The following is a 26,283-nucleotide window of genomic DNA, read 5'->3' as shown; positions in this document are numbered from 1 at the left end:
AAACTCGGAGCTGTACTTTGCTTTTCGTCCAGCTGGAGCTGCTGCTGAGCTGCCGCGGGGCTGCGCTGTCCATTGTGCTGAAACAAAGCTTCCCTGTCTTCCCCACTCTGGCTGGAGAAGGACGCCTCACTGACATGACCTCTTCACTGCTAATGTTCAAGCCAAACATCAAACAATCTCCCACCGGATTTTGGCAGCACTAACTACGAGACGGGGCAAAGAAAGAATGCTCGGCTCGCGTTGTGGCGGGTTTTACTGACGCGAATAATAATAATAATAATAATAATAATAATAATAATAATAATAATAATAATAATAATAATAATAATAAACACCCAGAACAATAAGAACGTGTCTCTGCTGTTACTACCGAGTTTCCACCACTGGATGGCGCTCTGCGAAGACTGCTCTCGGACTGGCAGCCAGTCTGCTACAGGCTGAGGTGTTGCCTGGCTTCTGCTCTTGCGGCTCCGCACTCAGCGGTGTTGGGGTGGGAATATTCAGCGGAGCAAGTCGCTGACTCCGCATCCACAAGCTGCACGGGCTTCCGTCCTCCTCCTCCCGCCAACAGCTGCCGCGCGGCGGGGAGAGAAGCCACGCAGCCCCGTGGACGCCGTCGGGACTCGCGCGAAAGTTATGCGTCTCCCCCAGCTTGGCTTCGCGATGTTTGGACGAGGCGCGGGCTTGAACTGGTGCGGGCAGTGATGATGACCAGCGGCGAGCTGTCCACGATGCTGAGGAGATGTTTGCTCACTGTCAAACCCTTCAGGTAAGACACGCTGAGCCTCGCCTCTTGACTTTAATGTGGCCAGTCAATAGTGCAGTGTGTTTCGGAAGTGTTTCGGAAATGTATATTTCTGCCAACTCACCGTGTGCCTTCTCCAGCTAAGTTGACTGGTGAGAATCATCAGCGCTGATCATGGTTAAAGCGCTAGTTTCCAGTGCTCTTGGAGAAAGAACATGTAACCTAAGTTCAAGGTGAAGTCGTGTGCAGAGCTGCGAGCCTGCAAGCAGCGGCTCGGGGGCCACATACGAGCGTCCCCTCAATGCCTTCGTTCCGCTGTCTCATATGTGCCGCGGCTAACCTGAACCCCACATGTTGGTGGCGGCGCTGTCAACAGGGGGCGCTGTCCCTGCGCTTGCCACGGTATGTTGAAGACATTACAAAATCAATCAATAAATATGTCTAAAAGCTAGAATCATATTCTGATTCCATCCATCAGTGTGTCGCATCGTTGACCTTGGGGCGCAGAGATCTTCACCAGACTCTCATCAAAGTGGCACAGCGCCCCCTCCTGGCATGGTCATGCTTTCACCAAACCCAAATCACAGCAGGGTGTCGAACATCTGAGATGATCCAGCACCGGTCCAGATGGATACTCGTTCTAAGGGTGCTTCCTTCAGGGTGTCGGTTTCTTCAGGGTGTCGACTTCCTCCAGGGCATCGGGTTCCTTCAGGGCGTCGGGTTCCTTCAGGGTGTCGACCTCCTTCAAGGTGTCGGGCTTCTTCAGGGCGTTGGGTTCCTTCAGGGCCTCGAACTTCCTTCAGGGTGTCGCCTTCCTTCAGGACGTTGGGCTCCTTCAGGGCGTCGGTTTATAATGGTATACAGGCTGCCTGTGACTGAGTGGCACGGTGTGACTGTGGCCCATGGTGTGTGTCGCCTCATGCCTGGCAGCTTGGCATTGACTGGTAACATCATTCAGTGAAAGGCTTCTCTGTTTTAGAGCCGATTCAGAGGCGTAACAGAGCGGGAGGGTGGGATTTATGAGGTCTCTGCGACAGGTGTGAGCGGGTTTGATGGGCCAGTCATGGTCGCTCCCTTCCCAGTGCTCCGTGCAGACGCTCTTAATTCCACTGATGCTGAGAGATATCTCCATTTGAAACCTTCAGCTCCATCTGTGTGGGAAAATGCTCTGTTGTGCAGACGCTGAACTTCAGTCCTGATCCGGCGCTTGCTGCCTGTTTACCAGCTGCTGGCTTGAATATATTCGTCCATTTAGTCTGTTCTTGGTTTGCTGCTCTGCAAACTGCAACCACTTACCGGAGAGTTCTTGCTTTCACCTGGGGCGTGTGCGCTCGGCCTGATCCATGGCAGGGTTCATTTGCAGTGATGCAGTCGGGGGCAGAGCTCAGCCGCTGCTCAGGAGTGCAACAGCTGGACGCGCTCGCTGTAACGCTGTGTCTCTGTGCTGCAGGATGTTTGTGGTGGGGATCGGCTTCTTCAGTGTGGGTTTCCTAATGACCTCTCTCGGGGGCCAGTTCTCCGCCAAGCGGCCAGGCGACTCGCCGTTCACCGTCCATGCAGAAGGTGAGTCCTCAGCCACACACTCCGATCGTGAACATGCAGGAAGGGGCGGGACCTCAGGCCGCAGGCCTGCCGGCAGGGCTGCTCCACAGGAGTCTTCTCATTGGCTCATCCCTGCACTGTAGACGTGCACAAGCCTCAGCTGGACCTCAACTCATAAAAGTCACCTCTGCACCTCACCTCTGCAGCCACCCCTGGTTCAGACGACACATGACTCTTGCTTCGTTTCCACCACTTCATTTAGTCTGTAATTAATTGTTGGCATCAGTCATTTGTGACAGATAGTATTTCAGTCCAAAGTAAACAGAATGTCGGATCATCTCATAGATCAAGACGCAACACCTTCTGTCTGCTCCTCCACTGCTCCCGGGCGCAGTGTTGTTCCAGGGTTTCATCCCCAGAGGCGCAGCCAACATGTGTCTGTGGGTTGGATGTTACTGGTGATGGTGACACCAGAACCAGAGCAGAAGTTTGGAATTGAACCAAGTCACTTGCTCTTCTTCAGTTGGAAGTCAGCAAGTTGTGTCTCCGACTGGCTGTGGAGGTTTAGAGGATGTTTCTGAGCAGCTGAGTGGAACTTCCCCCCATTGCTCGGTTGGTGGAGCTGACTGTTGGCGCCTCAGGCCTCTGCCCTGGAGACTGAGCTGCAGCTGCAACTCAAGTGCAGCACATGAACGTTCTGCAGGAGCTGGCTGACTCAGTGAGGGACAGAGCCGGCCCTGGTGAGTGCAGGTCGAGGGGCCGATGGAGCCTCATGAGATCAGTCAACATGGACTTGTCTCCTCGCCGGCGGTTTCCTCTCGCCACCTCTCTCTTCTCACTTTATTTTTGTCCAAGCTGCAGCGGCTCCCTATCGGCTACTCTTGGTTTCAGGGATCGATTATCATGTGGTGGATGCATCATTCAGAGAGTCACTGAGCATCAGGCTGCATTTGGATCCAGGAGTCAGATTTAAAATGCATGGCATTCCACCATTGCTTCCCCTTGAAGGTACAGGAAACTAATGATGTGGAAAAGCTGTGAGCGGAGCGCATGGATGGCGGAGCTGTTTGATCCCAGGTATCTGAAAGGCTCCAGAGGTGCACTGGAGCTTTCTAATCAGCTGTGTGAAGACCAGCACTGGGAGCACGACTCCGTCTGTGTTGAACATGTCACTGGGAGGATTCCACGGGCTAAACTGCCTCCGCAGCCTGAGGAGGGGAGCTGGTGACTTTGCCGCCCAGCAGTGTCCTGCAGCTGTCCCTGTTGCTGGACTGTAACCTGAGCACCAGAGAAGAGCCACCACCGACATCGGCTAACATGGAGTGCTGGAGCCGTGTCGCACCATGGTTCTAATATAAGCCGCTGATGTTTTGGACTCAATATTCACCTGTGGCTGCTCAGAATCGGACCCAGTCGCTGAACTGTTGGCGGCTCACAGATGACTCTGGAGAGCGAGAGCAGGTTTAACAATGATTTAATATGAAAATACGATAAACAATAGACAAACAGGAACAATGAACCAAAAGAGTTGACACCAAACGTGGAGCGAAGGAGACACGAATAGAGTGGGGTAAAACCTGGAAACAGAACACAGGCGAATTAAGGCAGTGTCCTTCTCCTCCCACTAACACTAGCACTTGGTTCTGAGCACCCTCCACTATGAAGTGCCCTCCACTACGACAAAGTGACGTGATTGATGTCGCCCAGAATTGGGACAACACTTCATAACGTCAAGCGCAAAGACAGCAGGAGAAGAGACAGGAAAGAGAAACACACAAAAACCAGAAACAAAAATAAAAGCAAGACCGTTCACCCGTTCCCCCGGCGCTGAGTCAGGCCACCCGGGTGAGAGTGTCTGGCTCTGCTCTGCTCCTCTCACTTGGTTGTCGTGGCTTTCCTCTTTGATGAAATTGCCTTCTGGGGACTTCAGCAGGAAACAAACGACCGCAGCTTTAATTGCAGCCGTTTGTGTAAATGAGCTGTGTAACGTGTTTAGGTGGGAGCATATCGCTGCACAGAAACCGGCCAAACTAATAAAGCAGCTTTAAGGAGTGATTCAATGTCACTGAAGAGCCTCTCTCATTAGTTCTGTGCAGCTAGATTGGAAGGATGGAAGCTGCAGGCGGCAGCAGCTGAGGAGAAGCAAGAAGACATGCTGCTGCTGCCTCACTCACATGCTTCGGTCAAGTTTGGAGGACTCACTGAGTCAAGCTGCATCCTGAGTGTAAGCAGGGCCAGAGGCCTCAGTGTCGGGGGCCCACACAAGCACCACACCTTAGGGTGCAGTGGAGACTCTTGACCATGGAGGTCCTCATCTAAAACATCTCTGCTCACAGACACATGTCAATGCTCACAGCAGGAGTGTAGGAGTAGAGCAGGAGACAACGTGAAGGTGGAGAAGAGAAACTGAAGAGCCAGAGCAAACGGTCGAGCACCGGGTCCAACACACACCAGGGGAGAAACAGGAAGCCCTCTCAGAGACAGCACGGCGAGCCTCAGGCACAAGAGCAGGACTCACCATGTCGTGCCCATTTATAAAGCACTTACACAACACCAGGTGGTTAGCGAGTACCGCACAGTAGACTGTAACATCAGGCTGAAACAAAGACGAAATGCAGCTTATCTGAGGTCCAGGCCTGGACCTGCTGAAGAGCAGAGCAGGTGTGTTGATCTGCTGTGACTGACGCTCCCAGGAACAGGAAGTCCAAAACCAAAGCAGAACACGGTGGATTAATGAGGTCCGGAGTGTGAGAGTCGGGCTCGACCCACACGAGGCCACAGCATGTTGGGCTGATGATGGAAGGCTGTATGGTTGACCGTCACAGGCCGTCAGCAGGGGGAGCAAGTGAGCCCTGGAGGAGCACCACAGCTGTGGCTGGTCCTCCTGTACCAGTCCAGTGCGTGAGGAAAGACGTTTTCAAACAGGCTGTCAGACATAGTGAGCGCTGCATGAGAGGTGAGGAGAAGCTCCACTCCTGGACCTGGACCCCTCCCTCTCAGAGCCGCTTCCTTCCTGCATGATGAATATTTGAGCTTGAGAGGCAGCCAGCGTCTCTCCTGCTGACAGGTGAGATGGAGTCTGAAACCGCACTCTCTCACCGGGAAAACTCGGTCTGGCAGGGTGTGTTGTGTTGTGGGTTTGGATGGTGAATCAAAGTGTCTTTGGGCGGCTGGTGACGGTGCTGCACCCCGGCGCTGCTGCCACACAGGTGCGAGGAAATGGTGAGGTGTCTGGTGGAGCATGTGACCCCGGTACCGACTCAGAAACGCTCCGAGGGGAGGATGCCTGGAGGTTCCCGGGCCAGCTCGCGCCGCGACACGCCGCAGGCAGCAACGGAGGCAGTGGCAGAGATGAAGAATAAAGACTGTGATCAATAAAAGCAGCGGCCCTGGTTACAGTTGCACGGACACTTACACACATTCATTTCCTGCGTCAACACTCGGCTCCGGCGTCTTCCTGAGGGATGCAGGAAGAGATTATCTCCGAAAGTCGATCTGTTTCAGCAGTGAACAGAGTGTGACGGGCAGGAGAGTGGCGGTGCGTGACAGGTGGAAAAGCAATCTTGTCCCATCTAAAGCAAACTGTCAGTGGAGCAGCAGAGAGGCAGCAGGGAAGGGAAGGGGAGGCTGGGCGTGGCACACCTGGAAACAGGCGACTTCTGATGCTCTCAACACGAGCTGAGCGATGAAAAGATTTTGGCCTGTTCTGACAGAAACCATTTCACCACAGAGCAGCATGTGAGTCCAGTCACTGCCTCCAAATGACATAAACCCCCCCGAGACCCGTTTGAGCTGAGAGCGAGCAGAAGCTCACAAGCTGCTGATGCTGCTGCTGGGAGCCAGAGAGGGTGGCGCTGGAGAGAAAGAGGAAGAGGACGACACCGCAGTGTCGGGAGTCAGTTGCTCAGTTGTTAATGCTCGGCTCTGGTTCTAGAGGGGCTGAAGGAACTAAGGTTTCAGCGGCGCTGTCAGGTGCATCTGAGGCTGAGTCATGGAGCAATGGCAGCCATCTTCCGTCCTTCAGCTTGAGCTGCTGGACTAGCTGAAGGCAGGAACCGGGGGGACGTGGACAAGCTGTGTTTTGTGACACAGCGGTGGGGTCAGGACTGCACACCAGTCACGTCGCGCGAGCGTGTGTGGGTGTGAGTTGTCAAATATGATTGTGGTGTTTTAGCGTTTATACTCTTGCTGTCACATCCTAAGGGTGCGTCTCTCAACTCTCAGCGATGGGGATTTGGTTTTGTGAGCTTGAAGCTACGATAAGGAGCAGAACCAGGTGAGATTCATTTGCTGGAGGCCAGCAAACACACAGCTGCAGCAGGCTGAGGCCACAACCAAACCTTTGAGAAGAGTGCAGTCTCAGCTAGCGGAGTCCCGGTTCACCACCGACTGCAGCTCCCACATGTCCAATAATAATCCATCGTCTGTGGAAGCACTGCTGAGTGATTGTTTTATTTTTTCCTTCACATTGAATCGGTGTTGGATTCAACTCCCAGCTGGCTCTCATGGGGCCCATTACAGACTGGGCCCTGTGAGTCTCAGTGGTTATGGAACTCCCCTCTGTGACTGCCACTCCAGATGACTGAAGATCAGCCATCCATGAAAGGCAGAGTGCTTCTGTTGAGGTGACACGGCAGAAGGCCGCCGGATGGAATGAGCTCTGAACATCCATCCCTGTTAGAGGTCCTACATTGAGTCGTGAGCAAAGATGAGCTGCTGCAGAATAGTTTTCTATATTGGCCAGCAGATGTGGCGGCAGGTTGCGAGTGAGACCACTCAACAGCGTGTCCTCAGAAGAGCCCCTGAACCAAGGTGTCCCAGATCAGCTTATGCAGCTTGTGACTCTGCACCATTGCAAACATGTATGAAAGTCATTTCTAAAAATGTGGCGTGTAGGCAGGGCCCTCCCTCAGCGGTCATGGTGATTCACCAGCTCCATGTGTTTCCTGTGAAGAACTGAGAGGTTTTCTTCCCACACCACAGCCCAGAGGCTCAGTGTAGACCAAGCGCAGCACGAGTCTGAGGCCCATGTTCCCAAGCCCTACCAGCAGCTCTGCGTCATCCTGAGCGGCGGTGACCTCTGAACTCTGCAGGCACAGAAAAGCAATATGGCTCTCCAACTCCACCCTTCCTTGCAGCTGTCGTCAGGACTCTTTACCGTATTTCACCTTGGAAGAGGCTGTTTCATTTGTCAGACATTTTAAGCTTGTTCATGATCCAATTCACTTTTGGAGTCGTTTCCTTTGTCTTATCAAATCTGATCAAGAGTTTACGGTGATGCTTCCCCAGTCCAGGTTCTGGAGCAGCACTGTGTGGTCTGCAGGTGAAGCAGACGCTCTCTCCGCTTGGGCACAGGCAGGCCGACTTCCTCTTCTGTGCTTGATCAGTGTTGGTGCCGCTCTGAACCGCCAGAGTCCAGGCGGCTGCGTTCCAGGGTGACGCAGGATGTCGACTCTCTGGTGGCCATTAAAACCATCTGTATTCTTCAGTCGCTCCAACTGTGTAAAACACCTACGAGAAAACCAAGAGACAGTCTTCCAATGGCGGCGTCTCGTGCGTGCTCGTCGCTGGAGAGCTCCACGGGTCGTGCAGACTCTGCGTAAAGGCCGCCCTGCAGAAGAGCTGGGGGCTTCCATAATGAGCAAGGGTCCACCGGTCCTCTGGAGTCAGGGCTACATGAGCAGAGCAGGTCCAGAGCAGTTCTGAGCGTCTTGGGCCGGAGGAGGGGTGTGCCAATTTGATCCCTCTCGGTTCAGCTGCACTGCTTCACAGGAACACCTATTTTTCTGCCAGAACAACAGCAACAACAAGATCCCAATCTTCTTCGACTCACAGCCAGAATCCAAGACCTCGGCTGAACCTGTTTTCCAACAGCTCTGTTTGGGTGCAGCAGCAGCCGGGCAACAAGGCAAACCAATACTATCAGACGCAATGGCAGGTTCCTAGCTCTCTGCAGTGAGGGAATGAGTTTAGGCTGCTGCCCGAGGAATGCAGTGGCTTATAGTCACCAATGAGGAGCTTTTATGCAGGTTCAAATTCTCTTCATGCTGTGACCACTGCTGCTTTAAGAGTCCGTTGAGTTTGCAGGAGTCAGCAGTCTGTTCCACTGTGGGACATCTGTGGACACACGTGGAATCTTCTCCAGACAGAACAGCCTCAGTTGTGACTTGTTTCTCTTGGTGATTGCCCCACAGTCATGGGTGGACCAGAATCGCGAGGGGTTCTTCGGAAAATAAGTGACATGCTGGAGGTCATCATGAAGAGGATGGATGCTCTGTCCAGACTGGGGAACGCCAGCGACGCCCACAAGCTGGAGGAGCTCAGCTCGGCTCTGGACAGGTACAGGACGAGTGCTGCGACTGGCGGAGTGTGGACGGGCAGGGTGAACAGGGGAAGGTCCACATGCCTGACGGGCTGAGTGTGCTCTCGGGCGAGTGGAAGCGCTCAGCAAGGCTGCGACACAGCAGTTGAAAGGTTTGTAGGTTCCATGAAGTGGCGCTCCTTTAGAAGGACATGCATGGAAGCCACGCAGTCAGTAGTCCAATTGAGCACTTCAAACAGGCAAAAGATGGGGTCAGGAGATCAGGAACTGGAGTCAAGATTCAGGCAGCCTGTGGAGGGAAATGTCAGGACGAACCAGAGGCTCTGAACCAGAGGGCTGGGTGGGGGTAAAGGTGAAGGGAAGTGGAGCAGAGGTGGTTGGAGGAGATGCAGCTGTTTACCTCACATCAGAGGCTTGCTCTGCCTGATGCCCACTTCCCTTGCGGACATCACCCTCGTGAGCGTCTCTTCGGACATTCCCTGTCATAGAAGTAACACAGTCATCTCTCGCAGTATGAAGCAGTAATAACGCTGTGATATTCACGGCCACTGTAAAGCTGCTGCCAAGTCAGCAAGGCCGACTCACCTCACCTCAGCTGACTCTCTCCAGAGACCCGCCGCCATGGATTGTTTTTTCACCGCTTTTATTCACACTAAAAAGTGGCTCTCTTGGACATGAGTTCTAAACTTGTCGTTTAATTGGCTCCTCAGAGACGTTGGAAATGTTCCAGTAGCCAAAGTGTTTTGAAGGATCTGAGCGAAGACAGCGTATCCGCGGCTGCGTTCATGCTGAGCTTCCACTTTACCTAACCCAGGTGATTAATAAAGTGAGAATGGCCAAAATCAATTCTGACCCGCCAGACTGCCCATGATATAAGATAAAAAAGTAATTATCTTGTCCTCCTGCTCTCCAGAAGTCCCTGGGAAGGTGAGATGCTGCTGCCCCGCTGCTTCCACTGGTCCAAAATACCCTTTCCAAAATGCTGCTTTCTAAAAACGGAGAAGCAAAAGACGACATCCTTGACACTGTGTGTTCTGGGCTAGATGTTGTGGACCATGAGAGGCCATGGGGCAGTAGAGAGTGAGGGCTCCAGGAGTGAGGGCTCCAGAAGTGAGGATTCCAGGGGTGAGGGCTCCAGGAGTGAGGGCTCCAGGAGTGAGGGCTCCAGGGGTGAGAGCTCCAGGGGTGACGGTTCCACGGGTGAGGGCTCCAGGGGTGAGGGCTCCAGGAGTGAGGGCTCCAGGGGCGACGGTTCCACGGGTGAGGGCTCCAGGGGTGAGGGCTCCAGAAGTGAGGATTCCAGGGGTGAGGGCTCCAGGAGTGAGGGCTCCAGGGGTGAGGGCTCCAGGGGTGACGGTTCCACGGGTGAGGGCTCCAGGGGTGAGGGCTCCAGAAGTGAGGATTCCAGGGGTGAGGGCTCCAGGGGTGAGGGCTCCAGGAGTGAGGGCTCCAGGGGTGACGGTTCCACGGGTGAGGGCTCCAGGGGTGAGGGCTCCAGAAGTGAGGATTCCAGGGGTGAGGGCTCCAGGGGTGAGGGCTCCAGGAGTGAGGGCTCCAGGGGTGAGGGTTCCACGGGTGAGGGCTCCAGCGGTGAGGGCTCCAGTGGTGAGGGTTCCAGTGGTGAGGGTTCCAGTGGTGAGGGTTCCAGGTGAGAGGGCTCCAGGAGTGAAGGCTCCACGGGTGAGGGCTCCAGGGGTGAGGGTTCCACGGGTGAGGGCTCCAGTATGTCCAGCCCCAGCCTTGCTCATCACCTCCAGGACTGGCTGAGTGGTGCTTGGAATAAAACACGGAGTCGTGGATTGTTCAAACATGATCCACTCAGTCATGTTCTTGAGTGAGGGTGGGGCTCTGGCAGCAGCAGCTTTCATCCCCAGAGGAGAAGAGCAGTCAACTCTTTTGTTTAACAACCTAATGGTCTTTTATATGAATCTCCCTCGTGGCACCACTTTAATATCTGCACTCACCTCTTCCATCCCGACCAATCAATGATCTGTCAGTGTTCAAAAGCTTCTTCCATTCCAAGTCTGAAAACAATGACAGTTAGATGTTTGGAACAAACACTGTGGAGGCTATCAGGGAAATGAGAGCTATTCATATCACCGCAGAGTGGAATGGTGCCTCCGTCGCTGTTCTGTTCCTCTCTGCGGGCAGATGAGAGTGTGACCTTCCACTTCCTGTTGTCCATCAGCAGACAAATTCCAGGGAAGCCAATCGCATGCTCGCACCTCACCACCTGAGCAGAGGACGCAGCCGTTCAACCCCAACCTTCTCATCTAAAGAGCATTTTCCATCACAAAGTGACAACTCAACAACGAGAGGCTCGCGTTTAAAAACTAGACATGAGGAGGCCTGTAGAGCCCTGAGAGGTTCATGCTCCTCCAGTGCACGGCCTAACAGACAGGAGCTGTGAAGAAGACGCTGGGGTGGAGCTCCTGCATGGGGAACAGAGATTTGTGAGCTGTTCAGCTCCCCGTTTTGTTTCTTCCAGGATTCAGCCTGTGGGTCTGGTGGAGCGAATCCAGGCTATCGCTCAGAACATGTCGGACATGGCGCTGAGGGTGGAGCAGATTCTGCAGCGCACACTCGCCGGCAACAAAGGTGAGGAAAAAAACGGGAGTCTCTCCGGAGCGCTTCTCACGTTGTCCTCTAATCTGGTGGATTTGCAAACACTCTACTCTCAGTCCGTTTAATCCCACGATCCCTGTCAGACCTGCAGTAGGAGGCAGAACACGACACGCCTTATTGGCCGCTCATGTTAGTGTCATGGCGGCAGATCGGGCCGGGCGCAGCCTTGGTCAGACACGTGTGTGTTGAACTGCCAGCGTGAAGAACCTTGCTCCAGTCACTGTCTGTTGTTGTTCCAATAAGATGGACCGGCGCAGACGAAGGCTTGACTCTGCACAAACTTTTCATCATGTCGTTCTGATGCTCATCAGATGGACGGTCTGTGCTTGTGCCGAGGCTTGGCAGGTAGCTGGTGGAGGAGCTGCAACTGCTCCTCTCACCAGCCTCAAAAACAGATGAGAGTCAGCGGGGCAGCACAGTGAAGAAAGCTTTGTTCTGAGTGAAACCTGTGCTGTACGCCGCAGCGTCTCCGGACGCTTGACTGATGGGAGCACGTGTTCGCAGGCAGCGTCATTGAATGCAGCTCAGTCAGAGCACGAGTCAGAGCATGAGACCGTCCCACCAGCGTTAAAGGCCCTTGAATTATTTCAAACAGAAGTGACTCTACCACAGTCTTTGAATTGGCCGAGCCAATCTCCTCGACATGGCTGTGAGGTGTGTGTACCTGCAGGCAGCTGCTCATGTGGAGGGCATGTTTCCTGCTTGGGCAAATCCCCACTGCCTCTGCACCATGGCGTCACGATACATGGTAGCAGTGGAGGTCACTGAAATCTCCACTGGCTTCAGTAAATGTGCTCCTTTCTTCCCTCCACAGTCCGAGACGGAGCGTCGGGGCCGTGTGAAACCCCCAAAGATCCTCGTTACCCCGACTGTGCCAGTAAGATGAATGTAAGTCTCTGTGCCTGGTGAGCATGTGACGGCAGAACCACAACGTTGCCGGGCGATGGCTTCAGGCTCAGCCCAGGCCGGGACTGGACTGGACTGAAGCCAGTCACTCTACATCAAGTCCCTGTCCCAATGAGTTTAGCTCTTGATTGACAGCCCAGTTGCGCCGTCTCATCCCGGACATCCTTGCTCAGTGGACTCTGGTAACGGCGTGTCATCCTTCACAGTGGATGCGTGTTCGCTGGACGTCCGACCCCTGCTACGCCTTTTACGGCGTGGACGGCTCAGACTGCTCCTTCCTGATCTACCTGAGCGAGGTGGAGTGGTTCTGCCCACCGCTGCCCTGGAGGAACCAGACGGCTGCCCCCACCGTGAGGCCACCGCCCAAGGAACAAGTAAGAGAGTTGGTGTCTCCGTGTCTCGCAGGGAGGGCCGTGCGAGCGGAGCCTAGCCGGGAGCTGGTGCTCACCTGTGAACGGCTGTGAGGCTCCTGCAGCACGTGCCCCGTCACTCACCTCTGTGACCCGCCTGCTCCCTCTCTGTCTCCTGTGTTTCCGTGGAGGCTAATCCCAGGGCCTCCCTGCGCTTTGCAGTTGTTGACAAAAGACTCTCTTGAGAGACAGGATTAACCTACATTTGGAGAGTAAAAGCAGACTGGAACAAAATCATGTGCTGAAAATCGATAGTTTCAAATTGAGTATGTGTTTTGAGTAGCTGCTGATTCTGTGTGTTTTCCTCGGGCTCTTCCCACTGTGCTGGTCCCTCTGGAGTCGGCTGGTGGTTTTAGTCAGTAAAGACATTATTCATGAGTCCACGTGTCCCACTGTCTGCCGTCTTCCGCTCAGGCTGCCTTCCGTAGGGACGTGGGGCCGCTGCTGGATCAGGTGGGAACTGGGAAGGAATCTCTCAACTTCATGACGAGACGCATCAGCAGGCTGGCGGCCCACTGGGCCACGGCGGCGCGGCGCCTGGACGACAAGCTCCATGACCACTGGAGGGAGAGGAAGAGGGTAATGACACTTCTGCACGACTCCAGATGATCCTGTTTCTTGTCAGTTAGACCTGACTGTGCTGCCAAGGATCCCTCAGAACCCTCAAGTCCGGTACATGAGGAGATAATGATGGAGAGCTGCCATTGATTTGGCTGCGCTGCACCTCCTCCACTGACATTTACACAGAGAGCAGAGAGCAGAACACGGTGCATGATGGAAATCCGATGGCATTTGTCATCCAGGGTTTCAGGGTTGTGAGCATTTGTCTTCACTTCAGCTGCACTGTGAGACTGTACACTCACTTCCTGTTAGCATCGGCATGCTACCACGGCTCTGCTGGCATGTGCTGACTCAGGCGGGAGTGAGGAGTCACATGACAGAGTGTGGGCGCCAGGCTGAACACAGGCCTGGTGAGAAGAGATGTTTTTCTCCGGCCCACCTGTTACCTTCCTGCTCCCTCCACTGCCTGTGTCGCTGTGCGTATACTCTACTCTGAGCGGAGGGACCGGACCCTGGGAGCCCCACAAGTCTGCTTTTACTGTTGTGCTCCCTCCCAGCAGCTGTGAGATGGAGCCCCAGAAATAGACTTGATAGAGTTGATTTATAGTGGAAGATCACATTAAGATTTGAAGGCCTGCTTCACTCGCCACAAGCTGGACACCACGTCCCCAGTGCTGCCTGCTGCTCAGTGGAAAGGGCTCCTTGTTTGTTTGGGGTGAATCATGTGCAGCACAGTATCTCACCCTCCATTTTCATTAGGGAAAGAAGTGAGCCTTGTTACGCCAAGACGCTTTGTTTTAATGACAGCTCTTCAATTCTGATGAAGCTTGTGCTAACTGGAACATCTGGCAGCTGAGTGGATGGATGTCTCCGCTTGGCGGCTGCCATGATATGATCCTATCAAGCCATCTGTTGTGCATTCATTTCATGTTCCGTCATGTGATCTGTCACTGTCGCCACGCTGGCAACTGTTCGACTCGCTGCTCGCCATTACGTTACAAAGTTTTTATCTTGAGTTGACGTGTTCCTGAGGCACAGAGAAAGTCAGACTTTTATTCTGAAGCAATGTGACTTCAGAATCTTTCAGTCAGTTGACATCAGGAGGCCTGGGGTTGTGCTTTCCGCCAAAGATTGTCTTTCCCCTCCCAGATTCTGGTCCACGTGGGCTTCCTGACTGAAGAGTCCGGAGATGTCTTCAGCCCAAAGGTTCTGAAAGGTGGTCCCTTGGGTGAGATGGTGCAGTGGGCCGACATCGTGAGCGCCCTCTATGTGCTGGGACACAGCCTGAAATTCTCCGTCTCCCTGAAGGAGCTGCATGGGTAAGTCCAAAGCCTGGAGTCTCCTTAATGTTGAGCCGAAATGAAGAGCTTCACTCTCAAGTTCCCAACAACCTGGAGGCTGCTCTCCTGCCCACACACTCCTGCCTCCCACTTTGCTGTTCTTATCAGTGTGTGTGCAAGCAGTGTGAGCGGCTGCAGTCCAGGAGCCTCCACAGCATCTCCTTCCCTGAGTTCTGGGCCGTCAGCGGCTTGTCGCGCAGCATAGCGAGCAGCAGCGGGTGGCGCTGGAGGATGCTCAGCACAGACCTGACGACTCCATTGTACAAGAGATCAGTTATTGAGCAGCAATCCACTGGGGCATGTGGCAAGGTTGCTCTCTTTTATTATATTGCACAAAACCTTCTTACTCCGGAAGTCAGAGGGAGCAGCTGGTGGGCTCCACAACAAAGCCACAGCGTGGCAGCGCAGGCCCATCCAAGCTCACCGAGTCACGGCAACAGGAAGTGGATACCATGAATAACACCAGAGTCAAAGTGAATCAGGACATACTAAGCAGTCGAGAACAAACTGAACTCAGATCTGCTAGTTTGTTCCAAAGACAGCATGAAGGAAGGGACAGTGGCGGGTGACAGGTAGGGGGCGCTCAACATGAAGGACTGGACAGTGGCGAGTAACAGGTAGGGGGTGCTCAACATGAAGGATGGGACAGTGGCGGATGACAGGTAGGGGGCGCTCAGCATGAAGGACTGGACAGTGGCTGGTGACAGGCAGGGGGCGCTCAACATGAAGGACTGGACACTGGCAGGTGACAGGCACGGGGCGCTCAACATGGACGGGGAGCTGCTGCCACAGTCTGGTTTGGAAGTTGCTCTGACTGATGTGAGCCCAGACTTTGCCGGCGTGTACACGTCGGCGCCCATTAAAATGCTGTTGGGCTGGATGTTGGATGATGTGAGCAGGGAAATGAAATGTCCTGCATGATAGAAAATATAATGAGACTCTGGGGTTGAACCCAGTGGATTCATTAGACCTGCACTTGCTCTCAGCTGCATCTGCCTTTCCTCCGATGCCATTTTTAAATTGGCCCTTTAATGGCCTGAACCATGAACCTAGATAAATCAGTTTCTCATGACTTTACAACAATAGAAAAGTCAAACTCATCCCTCCATCCCTCAGCATCACTTCCCCACATGCCATTAAATTGACCGATGGTTTCACACGTCCTGCTCAGATTCCCTCCGACTCCCTCAGACTCCGTCAGACTTCCTCTTATTCTGACTCCCTCAGACTCTCTCTGGCTCCCTCTGACTCTCTCAGACTCCATCCAACTCTCTCTGACTCCCTCAGACCTCAGACTCCCTCAGACCTCTGACTCCCTCAGACCTCAGAATCCTCCAGACTCCCTCTGATCTGCCTCCCTCAGACCTCAGATTCCTCCAGACTCCCTCTGCTCTGACTCCCTCAGACTCCTCGTATCTATTTGCATCTGCGACTCCTCCTCCCAGGGTTTTGAGGAAGCAGCTTATCAGGCGAGAGCTTGCTGTGGCTTTGTTGAGATGCCTGAGGGTTTTTCGATGGACGGATTAGCCACATCCTTGTTTCTGAACTGCCAACGTGCTCATCCCCTAATTTAATTGCCATATTCTGTTTTGTGTATTGGAATCATTTTCCCTCCAAAGTCAATGCGCTCAGTCGCAGCCAGTTGAGTGGATGATGCGTGTGAAATCCACAGCAGCGGCCCTGAACGTCTCCCGCCTCCTGGTGTCTGTGTGCATCCTCCTGCAGAGGCTGAACTCCACGTCAACTCTGGGAGAGGAGACTATAGAAAAGCAACAGCAGCTCTGTTTCATGGTGATTTCATGAGGAGTTCAGCTGCATTTACAGAGGAGTAAGGTCCAGTTGAACAAGTGGGAGCCTTGGTTTCCTCCCTCTGAACATGGGTACAGGCAGAGCATGTCCTCGCTGACTTGAGTGGAGTGAGCAGGGGACAGGACCATGTGCACCTGGCCTCCGGCTAAACAGAGTTTTGCTGATAACCGGCTCTTCCTCCGAGTGTGACTTGCTCCCGCAGCTCGACGCTTGTTGCTGGACCCTTCCGAGGGACTGTGTGGCTGCGGCATCGAGGGGCGAGGTGCAGTCTCCTGTCACTGTGTCAGGCCCGTGGACCATGTCACATCACTCCTGTCACAGCAGGGTGCCAGAGCTGTCACTGGTGCTGCCCCTCCCTCCCATAGTGGCATGGCTGCATCACATGAGCTGCTCCTGACTTGTCTCACCAGGCTGAAGTCCTCATGTACCAACGTGCTGCGACGGCGCTGCTCTACTCTGCTAATATAACAACCTCCCTCTCCCCGTGCTCAACATTTACCTCCTCAGGAACACTATCACATCACATTCCTGCCGACTGACTGGCAGTGTGCCAGCGTTTGTTTTGATCTGTTTATGTCTGGTGAGCCTCGGTGGGGAAGTTGACAGAGCAAATGATGAGTGTCCAGGTGATGTTGCCTAGTCCCTGGCGCTGATCTTGATCAGGAGTCGGTGACATCTGCAGAACATCTCAAATGATTAGACAAACGTGCCTCTCGGGGCCAGCGTGGCTGGCAGCAGTCTGATGAATGGGGCCTGGCAAACGCTGAGAGCAGCAGAATCCCGCGGCTGTGCGGAGGCAGTCATGTGACCGTCGGCCTTCAGAGAGACCTGTTCAGGAGGTGTTTCTCCTGGGACAAGGAACCTGAATCTCCGTCTCCATCCAGGAGTCTTGTGAAGGCTGTGGAGGCTGCGGCCACCTGAGCTGGTGGCTGCACCCCATGCAGACGTGGTTGGAGCTGCGGGAGCTGAGGCTAGGAGGTCTTGCCATGGTGCAGATGATCTGCTGGATCAGCTCAGGTGGATCAGCTCCAGCCTCCTGTTTGTGCGCTCCTGCTGTGTGTCAGCGCAGAACACGTTCCAGTTTTTAAGAACAAAGGTGACCAACACTTCACCTGAAACAACAGAAACAACAATCTGTTGTTCACAGCCACGCTTCTTTATTGCATCGGTCCGAGCGCTCTGAAGGCACGTGTCATGTTATCATGTTGTCAAGTGGAGCAGCGAGCGCTGAACCGCTCATCTGAATTCACCCCAGGGATTTGCTGTGTGATGGACAATCTCAATAATGCCAGTCTATCCCTTCATCTGGAGTGTGAGGAGGAAGAAGAGAGGTGTGCGCCTGCACCCCACTCGCCGTAGCGTGCTCTCATCTGCTGCGCTGTTTCAGTCGCCTGGATTTCCATCTATGCAATGACTGTGTAACAGAGCAGTGTTCATGACTGCTGCCCAGCCTCCGCTGGAGCTCGGCACCTCCATGCCATCCATTTGGCAAACAGACCAGGGTCTGAGGTGAGTGGGTGTGTGTGTGTACCTCTGCCGGGGTGAAGATGTCCCCATGAAGCCAGGGTCATGTGTCTGTGAAAACTTAGCAACTGACTTATTCCAACCAAAGAGGCGAGCTCCTGCCAGTAGGGAAACTCTCTTGTGGTCTCGTGGAAGGAGGGTGTGAACCTGCATCCTCTTCTGAGTGGCTTCATAGCCTCCTCTGTCACGTTTGACTGATGACCCCAAAGTCTGACGCTCTGGTGCTCATTATCCCGCCGACTGCAGGGGAACCTGCTGCCCAGCTGCGATCCTGTAGTGCAGACTAGATGCTGTGTCCACCTCACCATGGACGGTCTGTGTGTGCCAGTGTGTGTGTGGGTGTGGCATGATCATGCTGGAGAACCTGTCCATGCAGATGAGGAGGTTTCCCTCCATGTTGAAGGAGGTCATGTCTGCCAGCAAGAGAACTCACTCCCTCTAGGAGAAAAGGATGCGCAGTCAGCTGTTCCAGCTAGACCCAGAAGCTTCTGAAACTTTCACGTGAATGTGATGGGTTGGTCTAGAGGAAAGGGCACAAGCTGCTTTCCTCATCGGGGTCATGAGAGCTGGAAATCATTGGAAAAGTGACTGGGCTTTTAAAGCCGTCATGCGGCGTGCTTCTTCACCAAGATCATTGAACCTGTGGCTTCGCTGGACCTTTCATACAAGGAGTACAAAGCTGTGATTAAAGACAGTCTGGTCAAAGTTCTCACCGTTGAAAAGCAGCTTCACCTTGCAAAGACTGAGTGACGACGTTTACAGAGCCTTGGATGAAAACTAACAACACCTAACAAGAGAAAGCAGCTGCGACCGCAGCTGAGTCAGGCCCAAGGTCATTGGAGAGTTTTCTCCCACTGCGCTGGACAGTTCTTCCTCTGGAGAGCACGGCTTGAGGCTCCGTCTTGTTCACAAGTCGCCTTGTTGATCTCATCTCATTGTGGATTTGTTTTGACCTCAAACGTGGCACTGTGATCTGCTGCATCCACCAGGAGACACAGGCAGATTACAAGTGGTCTCTTCAGCAAACAGGCTTTTATTCCATTTGGTTTCGGCGTCTGGTTAAATCAATTCGGGCCGTGGCTGTTCTCTTCAGTCCAACTTCAATGTTTGTGGCGTCCCTCGCCAGAGAAGGTCCTTGTGTTGAACTACAGCTGAACTAGCACCGTCACAGAGGGCCGCCTCTGGATGCACTTCCTGGTGACTGCCTCATCCACTGGCAGCGTCGCACCGTGCTGCTGCCGCACCATCCTGGCTTTGCTTCTCTGAAGACCTAATGCCTGAAGAACACAACCTCCAGATCCGGCCCTCACAGCCAGAGCTTCACTCCAACATCTGCCAAGTGTTTCATGAATATGTGACTGTGTCTCTGCTCCTGTGGAGGCTGCATGTCTCTGTGCTGAGCCACTGACCCTCAGCCTGCACCTCGGCTCTTCAGGTTTCTGGGCGTCCCTCCAGGAAGAGGAAGCTGCCCTCTGACAGGACCTCTGCCCTTTGACCTGATCTACACAGACTACCACGGCCTGCAGCAGATGAAGCAGCACATGGGGCTGTCGATGAAGAAGCACAAGTAAGGACTTTATCTTTGTCAACTGTTGCTGTTGTTTGTTGAAACACACAAGGCTGGAGTCGTTCGTCCCACACTCCTCAGTGCAGGTGTGTGTGTGTGAGCTGGGCCAACTGATGCCTCACTCCTCTTGACTCCGCCCTCTAATCTCCTGCTCCTTTCACCCAAGGACCTTCCTAACCGCTCCCCAGATGGTCCCAGGCCACGTGTCTTTTCCACCTGAACCTGGCTGATGCTCACTAGTTAGTCAGAGACAAAGCGTCCAATAATCGCCATCCTCCAGCTGTGTAATGAAGAGCCATGCGCCAGAGAACAGTCCGACATGCTAGCGAGCATGCGTTAGCTAGTGTGTTGACAAGCACTACACATGCTACACAGCGCTAGCACTCCGTTAGCTCCACGCCTCCGCTCGCCAATGGGCCGATGTGTCGGGCTGCAGCGAGTGAATCTCAGCGAGTCTGAGCCACAGAGGTCAGGCTGTGTTTCCAGAGCCTTACATCTCAGAGCAATGTGTGCAATGAAAACAGGGTCTGGAGGCAGGGCAGCATGATGCATCAGCCTTCACTCTGGGCTCAGCCTCAGAGCAGTGACGCGGAGCAGTCCATACAGAATGTGGACACGTCAGAGACCAGTCAGTGTTGAGTGACTGAGTGATGGCAGACAGAGTGGCACTAGACAAAGGTGAGCCACTGCTTGTTTGAGCCTGGATCCCACTTGTTTCTATTGACCCTTCTCCCTCCGTGGAGAGCAAGCGTTGCACATGATTCAACTTCAGGAGGCACAGATCCTTCCCTGCTGTTTGATTCAGAATCCATCCAAGGTCAGACGCAGAGACAGCGCTGTGTCTCTCTCTCATCTGCTGGTGAGAGATGTGCTGCGCTGATAAATGACTTGCCATCATAAAGCACTTGGCGCCGTGATGTTGCTTCTGTTTGACCTCCAGCTCTGCGCATGAACACAAGGAACGTGAACCTCCCTCTTTGCATGAAGGCAAGTTGCCCTGGCCTTGTGTCGCGTCCCTGCACGGCCAGTGACACGTGTTCTCCATCACCTCTGCAGGTGCCACATCCGAGTCATCGACACGTTCGGCACAGAGCCGGCGTACAACCACGAGGAGTATGCAGCGCTGCATGCCTACCGAACCCACTGGGGCTACTGGAACCTTCGCAGCGCGCAGTTCATGACTATGTTCCGTGAGTACGCCCCTCCCACTCTTGGTCCAGACATGTGACTCGGAGCGAGCACCCTGTATGAAGTGGGGTGCGGAGGAAAACTGTGTCCCTTCTCCATAAAAATGGCAGGTTTTGGCGCGGCGCAGGTCTTGGAGGGTGGAGGGAGAACAGCCAGGCTACCTTAACGCTCTTCAAATGGAGGCAGAACAGATGTGCTGTTGTGGTGTGATCAGAAGTGACTATGTGCTGGAGCTGGAGGTGGAGACTCGCGGCGCTGAGATGCCGGCTCCGTTTGTAGATTAAGTGGAATCTATCTTTGGCATAACTCCTCGGGGAAACTTACATTGCAGCAAGAAGGAGATCACAACATTGTGGAGCAGATATGTCCGCACAGAACTGAAGTGGAGCCGTGATCCGGGCCTGCCAGTGTACTGTCTGTTCATAACAACATCTCGACCACGTTTGGGAGCGCTATTGCCACCTGCTGTCCCTTGCAGCTCATTGCTATCATTGTTATTTCAAATCCTACAAAGGATGAGCGCCACACAAGGCGCAGGGTGGACCTGTTGCTGTGGCTGAGCAAGTCCCTGAACGAGACTCGCCAAATGCTGCGGCAGCGCCGGCCACTCTCACTGCCAGTGACAGCCAGTCCGGTTCACCCTGGTCACATTTGGAAGTGTCTGTGTCCTCGACAGCTCATACGCCGGATAACTCTTTCATGGGCTTCGTGGCAGAGGAACTGAACGAGACGGAGAGACGGAGCATCCAGAGGGAGAAAGTCCACAACATGGCGGTCATGTACGGAAAGGAGGCCAACATGTGGAAGGTGGGTTCCCCTCCTCTCGCCGTCATTTTCACTCCATCACTGGAGACACAGCAGCTCACTGTGAGCTCATGAAACGGTCCGTGTAAAGGATGAGCAGCAAGAACATGCTGGATTTGCAGGTAGTTATTATTGTTGTAATGAATTTAGGTTCATAATTTGGAATTTGAAATGATGACATTTGTTATTGTTTAAACAGTTTGTGCAATAGAAATGTGTGGTTTCTTTTTATCATTAATCTTTTGGATTGGTTTTTCCACATTGTGGATGAGAATTGTTTGACTGTGTTGAAACCAATATGCTGCTCTTTCTTTCTTTCTTGCCCCAGCACTGCTGCATTTATCACAGGATTCCTGCTCAAGTTGGGCTGCTGCTTCAATGCATTAAAATTGACAAAGAAATGTGTATTACAGTGTGAATGTGTAGGCATGATGTGATGAATGAACCAAAGAATCACGTTGTCCTCTTTGTCTCGCTCTCAACCTGTGGACCTCCCTGTGGACCTACTTGTACGACATGGAAGGACAGATTCAGGTAAACAAGTCTGACCTCTGTTGAGAAAAAGAAAAGCAGCACAGCCGGCAGTTGGAATTGTGGTTGTGATGTCAAGCTTCTCTTCTGTGTTGAAGAACAAAGACAAGCTGCTGAAGATCCTTCACCGCTACATGGACATCCACGGGACCGTCTACTACGAGAGCCACCGGCCTCCGGAGGTGCCGCTCTTTGTCCACAACCACGGCCTTCTTCCTCAGCAGGAGCTGCAGCAGCTGCTCAGGAAGGCCAAGGTCGTCCTGGGGCTGAGAGTTTTCTTACTGTGATCCTGTATGGCTCAAACCTCCTCCTCCTCCTGTCCAGCTCTTCATGGGGTTCGGCTTCCCGTACGAGGGTCCGGCGCCGCTGGAGGCCATCGCCAACGGCTGCGTCTTCCTGCAGCCCAAGTTCAGTCCTCCACGCAGCTCTCTCAACCACGACTTCTTCAGAGGGAAACCCACGTCCAGGAAGGTGAAGGAGAAGCACCAGGCCCAGGGCTGTGGAAGGAGCTGCTGAAGAGCATGCACCGTTCTGTTGCTCCACAGTTGATGTCGTCCCTTTCCTCCGCCCCCAGGTGTCCTCTCAGCACCCCTATGCTGAGCTGAACATCGGCCGGCCGCACGTCCTCACTGTGGACTACAACAACAGCGAGGAGTTTGAAGCCGCCGTGCGCCACATCATGAAGAGCGATGTAGGTTCCGCTCTCCCCTAACTTCTCCAGTCCCGTCACGTTTGGCTTTGACCCATTTCCATCACACACTCCTTCCTAACAAAGCGCTGAGTTGGCTCTTTCTCTGCGCTGGCGCTCGGCTAATTGCAGGCCGTGCTCACACCTGCCGGCGACGCAGCTCCCCAGAAGCCTTTGAGCACATCATATTTCTGGCCCGCTCCGAGCTAATCTGACAGCTTCGGACCTGGTTCTGATGAGACGCTGCTGTGCGCCCACCAGCCAGTCCAGTTAACAAGGTCTCCGGTTTCCTGCTGACTCTGGCATAATGCGCCAGGCTTCATCTCCTGAGCTGGTCTCACGTGTGCCGACTGCTGATCTCCACAACCTGGTGGTCCAGTGGTGCTGACAGTGAATGTGAAGCGGGGCTGTTTATGTCCTGACGTCACGTGTCCAGGGCTTCCTCCCTCGGTGGTGAGGAGTCTGTGGTGGTCCTCCTCACTTTCTCCCAGCGCCATGGCAACAACAGTCACATGAAGACGGAACACCACTGTTTCATCTCGCTGGCTGTTTGTGTGCACCGCAGGTGACGCTGTGTGCTTGTTTATACTGCCTCATGGAGACCAAATCTTGACAACACTCTATCCCTGTGGGGACCTTATGTCTTTGCCTGGTCCCCACAGGTCCAAACATCAATTTCAGAATGAAGAGTCCTGGTTCAGGTGAGCCATGCGTTTTGGAGGGTTAGATTCAGGTTGAGAGGGCGGGGAAAGGGTGACGGCTAGGAGAAACCTCACAATGTCCCCATAGGGATAGCAATGCCAGCATTTGTGCGTGTCTGGCAGCGAGACAGGAGCTGGAGTGTGGCTTTGTGACACGCGTGTGATTCCATCCACTTGAGACCAGGAGGGCGGTTCTTCAGATGAGAGCTGTTACTCGACCAGAAGAACCCGACATCCATGAGTGTTGAGTGGCTGTCTGTGTTTGTGTGCAGGTGGAGCCCTTCCTGCCGTACGAGTACACCTGTGAGGGGATGCTGGAGCGAGTGCACGCCTACATCCAGAACCAAGTGAGTCTCCCTGATCCAGATCCTCGTCCGCTGCTCCTCCTTCGTCCCTCCCTTGAGATTTCTTGCTCCTCATTGAGAAGGGCCTCCACTTCTCCACCTGTTAGACTGATCTCTTATTCTCATTGAGAAACTAAATGTTCACCTGGCGTCACACAGAACAAGTTCCCTTCCACCAGAGTCAGCGCTTGCCCTCCAAAATAAAGCACGCAGTCAGCAAAATGTAATTTCCCGTGAATCTCCTGCTGGAACTCAAGACGCTCCTGGGAATGTCCAGACGACCTTTGCTTCCTTGGCTGTGCTTCTGGTGCAGCTTCGTCCCTGATGTGGGGAACATGGCTCGCTGACGTCTGGAGAAATGTGCCGACTCAGACCGAGATCGGGATCTCAGTGCCACGTCTGGATGGACGTGGTCAGTCGAGTGGAGCGTCTGAAGGAGACGGAAGGTGTCGTGTCTCCTCGGAAGGCCCACATTTCAGATGTGTGAGCTTTGAGTGAGCTGCCACTGTCCGCCACGTGCGACCGCTGCCTGACACACTTGACTCGGTTCTGCCTCCCGTCTGAACCTGTTATGATCCCAATATTAAAGCCAGAGTCAACATGTTGTTTAATGTGGTGTGCGGCAGCACGTCGGCGCCGGGCCCAGATATTGCCTGTTTCATAACTGTGTCATCACCTGCTCTCGGCTGCAGCAATGATGATGTCGTCTCTCTGGTTGCAGGACTTCTGCTCTCCGGAGGCTCCGTTTCCTCCGGGCAACGTGTCCGGCGGCTGGTGGAGTGGTGCGGCTGGGCCCTTCGTCCGGACGCCCAACTCCTCCGTCCTCACGTGGGCGCCCGATGTCAGCCACCTTCCCTCGTGGCCCCCCCTCAGCGCTCTGCACTTCCTGGCGTCCGACCGGGGCCAGTCGTGCGTGACGGCGTGCCACAGCGCCGGACTCATCTGTGAACCCGCCTTCTTCAGATTCATCAACGTGAAAGAAGCCTTCAGTGTGTAAGTGGCTTTTCAGCAGCAGCTCTTTCCTCTCCGCGGATCTTCATCATGGAGCTCAGGCCTAGAGTAGATGGAGACAAATCTTCTGACCAAGAGCAGACTCAGCGTGAAGGAAAGTTGAGAGGCGAGCAGACAGCTTTGTCAAGGCAGATGGGCTGGTCACATGACCTCTCTCGGGTCACGACGGTCCACACTGGGCTCTCAGGGAGGCAGCTACATGAATATTAACGTGACTTGAGGAAGAGTCCAAGGAGCTTGTGCATCATTCATATTCAGTAGAGGAGGTGAAGGCAACCTTGGTGCTGATCCTGGATGAATTTGTCTCAAGCTTCCTGTTGCTCTCTCTCCTCTCTCTCTTCTGCGTCCAAGGCTGAGCTTCCAGTGTGAAGAGCTGGAGTGGGAGATGAATCATCTCTTTCCTGCCTTTTCAGCAGAACACAGCGAGTGTGGCCTACAGCAAGATCCGCTGCTGTTTAGCTGCGCTGGGGCCGGCGCCAGGCACCGCCGGCTTTGCCCCTGCAGAGACTATCGCCAAGGCCAGGTGGCGCTGTGCAGAGACTGCCTATGACCAGCGCCGCCTGCTGGACGGGCCGTTCCCTGCAGAGCCTCCTGGGGTGGGCCGCCTCTCAGGGACCTGCATGACTCTCGTGGGTGAGTTCCAAGGTTTCGCTGTCGTTGCTGCCAATACCAAAACGTTCCCATGTTTATATTTGGCCTGAAAACCTTGTACAGAAGTGTTGTTTAATAAAACATTCAGACAGGACGCGACTTCCATCTGTGTTTGCTGCTCTCAACTGTCAAATGAATCCAGACTCAAATGTGGGCGAAGCAGTGAGCCAACGTTGTGCTCACGTTGAGCGAGGAGCGAGCAAGGGGTTCCACAGCCTCAGCTCCCCCTGGTACAGACTCTGCACCGGACATGCCGCGCCACCCCAGGGTCAATTCAACGCCTTTATTCTTCCCTCAATATTACAGATAAACATTGAACACTAAAGACAAAGGAACCACTTCATCATCACTGTAGAAACTAGGACAACACTGTTGAAACGGAAAAATAGTCCAAATTTTGAAATAAAATAAAGAACAAAGAAATACATAAAAAGAAAATAGAATACCAAACAAACCCAGAATGGACAGTGAAGTCCACTCGAGGAGCAGTGCTAGCGCCCTCTGTGGGTGTGTTGACAGACGAAGCTAACAGGAAGTGAGTCCTCACACAAACAAGACCCTGGAATCGCAGCGAACAGAGCAAAGGAGGGGACGCTCTCAAGCACCTGGGAAGTGGAGGGAACGCCACGGCAGGTCGACCTGACGGCTCACGCCGAGCCAGCCATCACACCCACCAGGTCCTTGTCACAACCCTCCCATCTTTTCTTACAGCTAACGTTGAACTTCCTGTGTGTTGGGAACGGGAGGAAGTGCTAAAAGCTTAGCAAAGCTAAAAGCTTGTTTGACTTTTCTGTGCTCCACTTCATGATCAGCTTTTAGCTCCTCAGTCTAATTCCATTTGCTCCAGCCTCTGGAATGACATAATCAAACTTGGATGAAGCTTCACGTCGGGCAGCTGCTGATGATTACAGGACAGAATCCAATTATCGTTTCGTCCAGATGAGAAAAGAAGACATGCGACACGCTGCAGTGCAGTGGTGGAAGCTGAGCACTCGGACGTGAAGACGACAGTCT

At 53.7% G+C, this 26,283-nt stretch overlaps 1 protein-coding gene across 1 annotated transcript; it reads left to right on the top strand.

Annotated features, from left to right (window-relative positions):
* The first annotated feature begins 433 nt into the window (after positions 1-433).
* LOC128751513 (alpha-1,6-mannosylglycoprotein 6-beta-N-acetylglucosaminyltransferase B-like) lies at positions 434-25,345 on the top strand. Its single transcript, XM_053852580.1, has 18 exons — positions 434-769; positions 2,196-2,308; positions 8,482-8,626; positions 11,098-11,207; positions 12,049-12,122; positions 12,347-12,514; positions 12,965-13,129; positions 14,261-14,430; positions 19,220-19,351; positions 20,408-20,541; positions 21,216-21,346; positions 21,872-21,877; positions 21,973-22,128; positions 22,199-22,345; positions 22,449-22,565; positions 23,536-23,610; positions 24,329-24,600; positions 24,970-25,345. The coding sequence occupies exons 1-18, from the start codon at positions 705-707 to the stop codon at positions 25,166-25,168; spliced, it is 2,379 nt and encodes a 792-aa protein (XP_053708555.1). The 5' UTR covers positions 434-704; the 3' UTR covers positions 25,169-25,345.
* The last annotated feature ends 938 nt before the right edge of the window (positions 25,346-26,283 follow it).

This window comes from Synchiropus splendidus, chromosome 19 (genome assembly GCF_027744825.2).
Source record: "Synchiropus splendidus isolate RoL2022-P1 chromosome 19, RoL_Sspl_1.0, whole genome shotgun sequence".
Lineage (NCBI taxonomy): Eukaryota > Metazoa > Chordata > Actinopteri > Syngnathiformes > Callionymidae > Synchiropus > Synchiropus splendidus.
Note: the sequence above shows the minus strand (reverse complement) of the source record. Positions and strands in the feature narration are given on the sequence as shown.

What these genes read in the sequence shown, in the direction of transcription:
- LOC128751513 (XM_053852580.1), top strand. Translation starts at nt 705, where the DNA reads ATGATGACCAGCGGCGAGCTGTCCACGATGCTGAGGAGATGTTTGCTC. An exon ending in GTTCACCGTCCATGCAGAAG is followed by an intron (nt 2,309 to 8,481) that starts GTGAGTCCTCAG and finishes ATTGCCCCACAG; the next exon opens with TCATGGGTGGACCAGAATCG. An exon ending in GCAGTTCATGACTATGTTCC is followed by an intron (nt 20,542 to 21,215) that starts GTGAGTACGCCC and finishes TGTCCTCGACAG; the next exon opens with CTCATACGCCGGATAACTCT.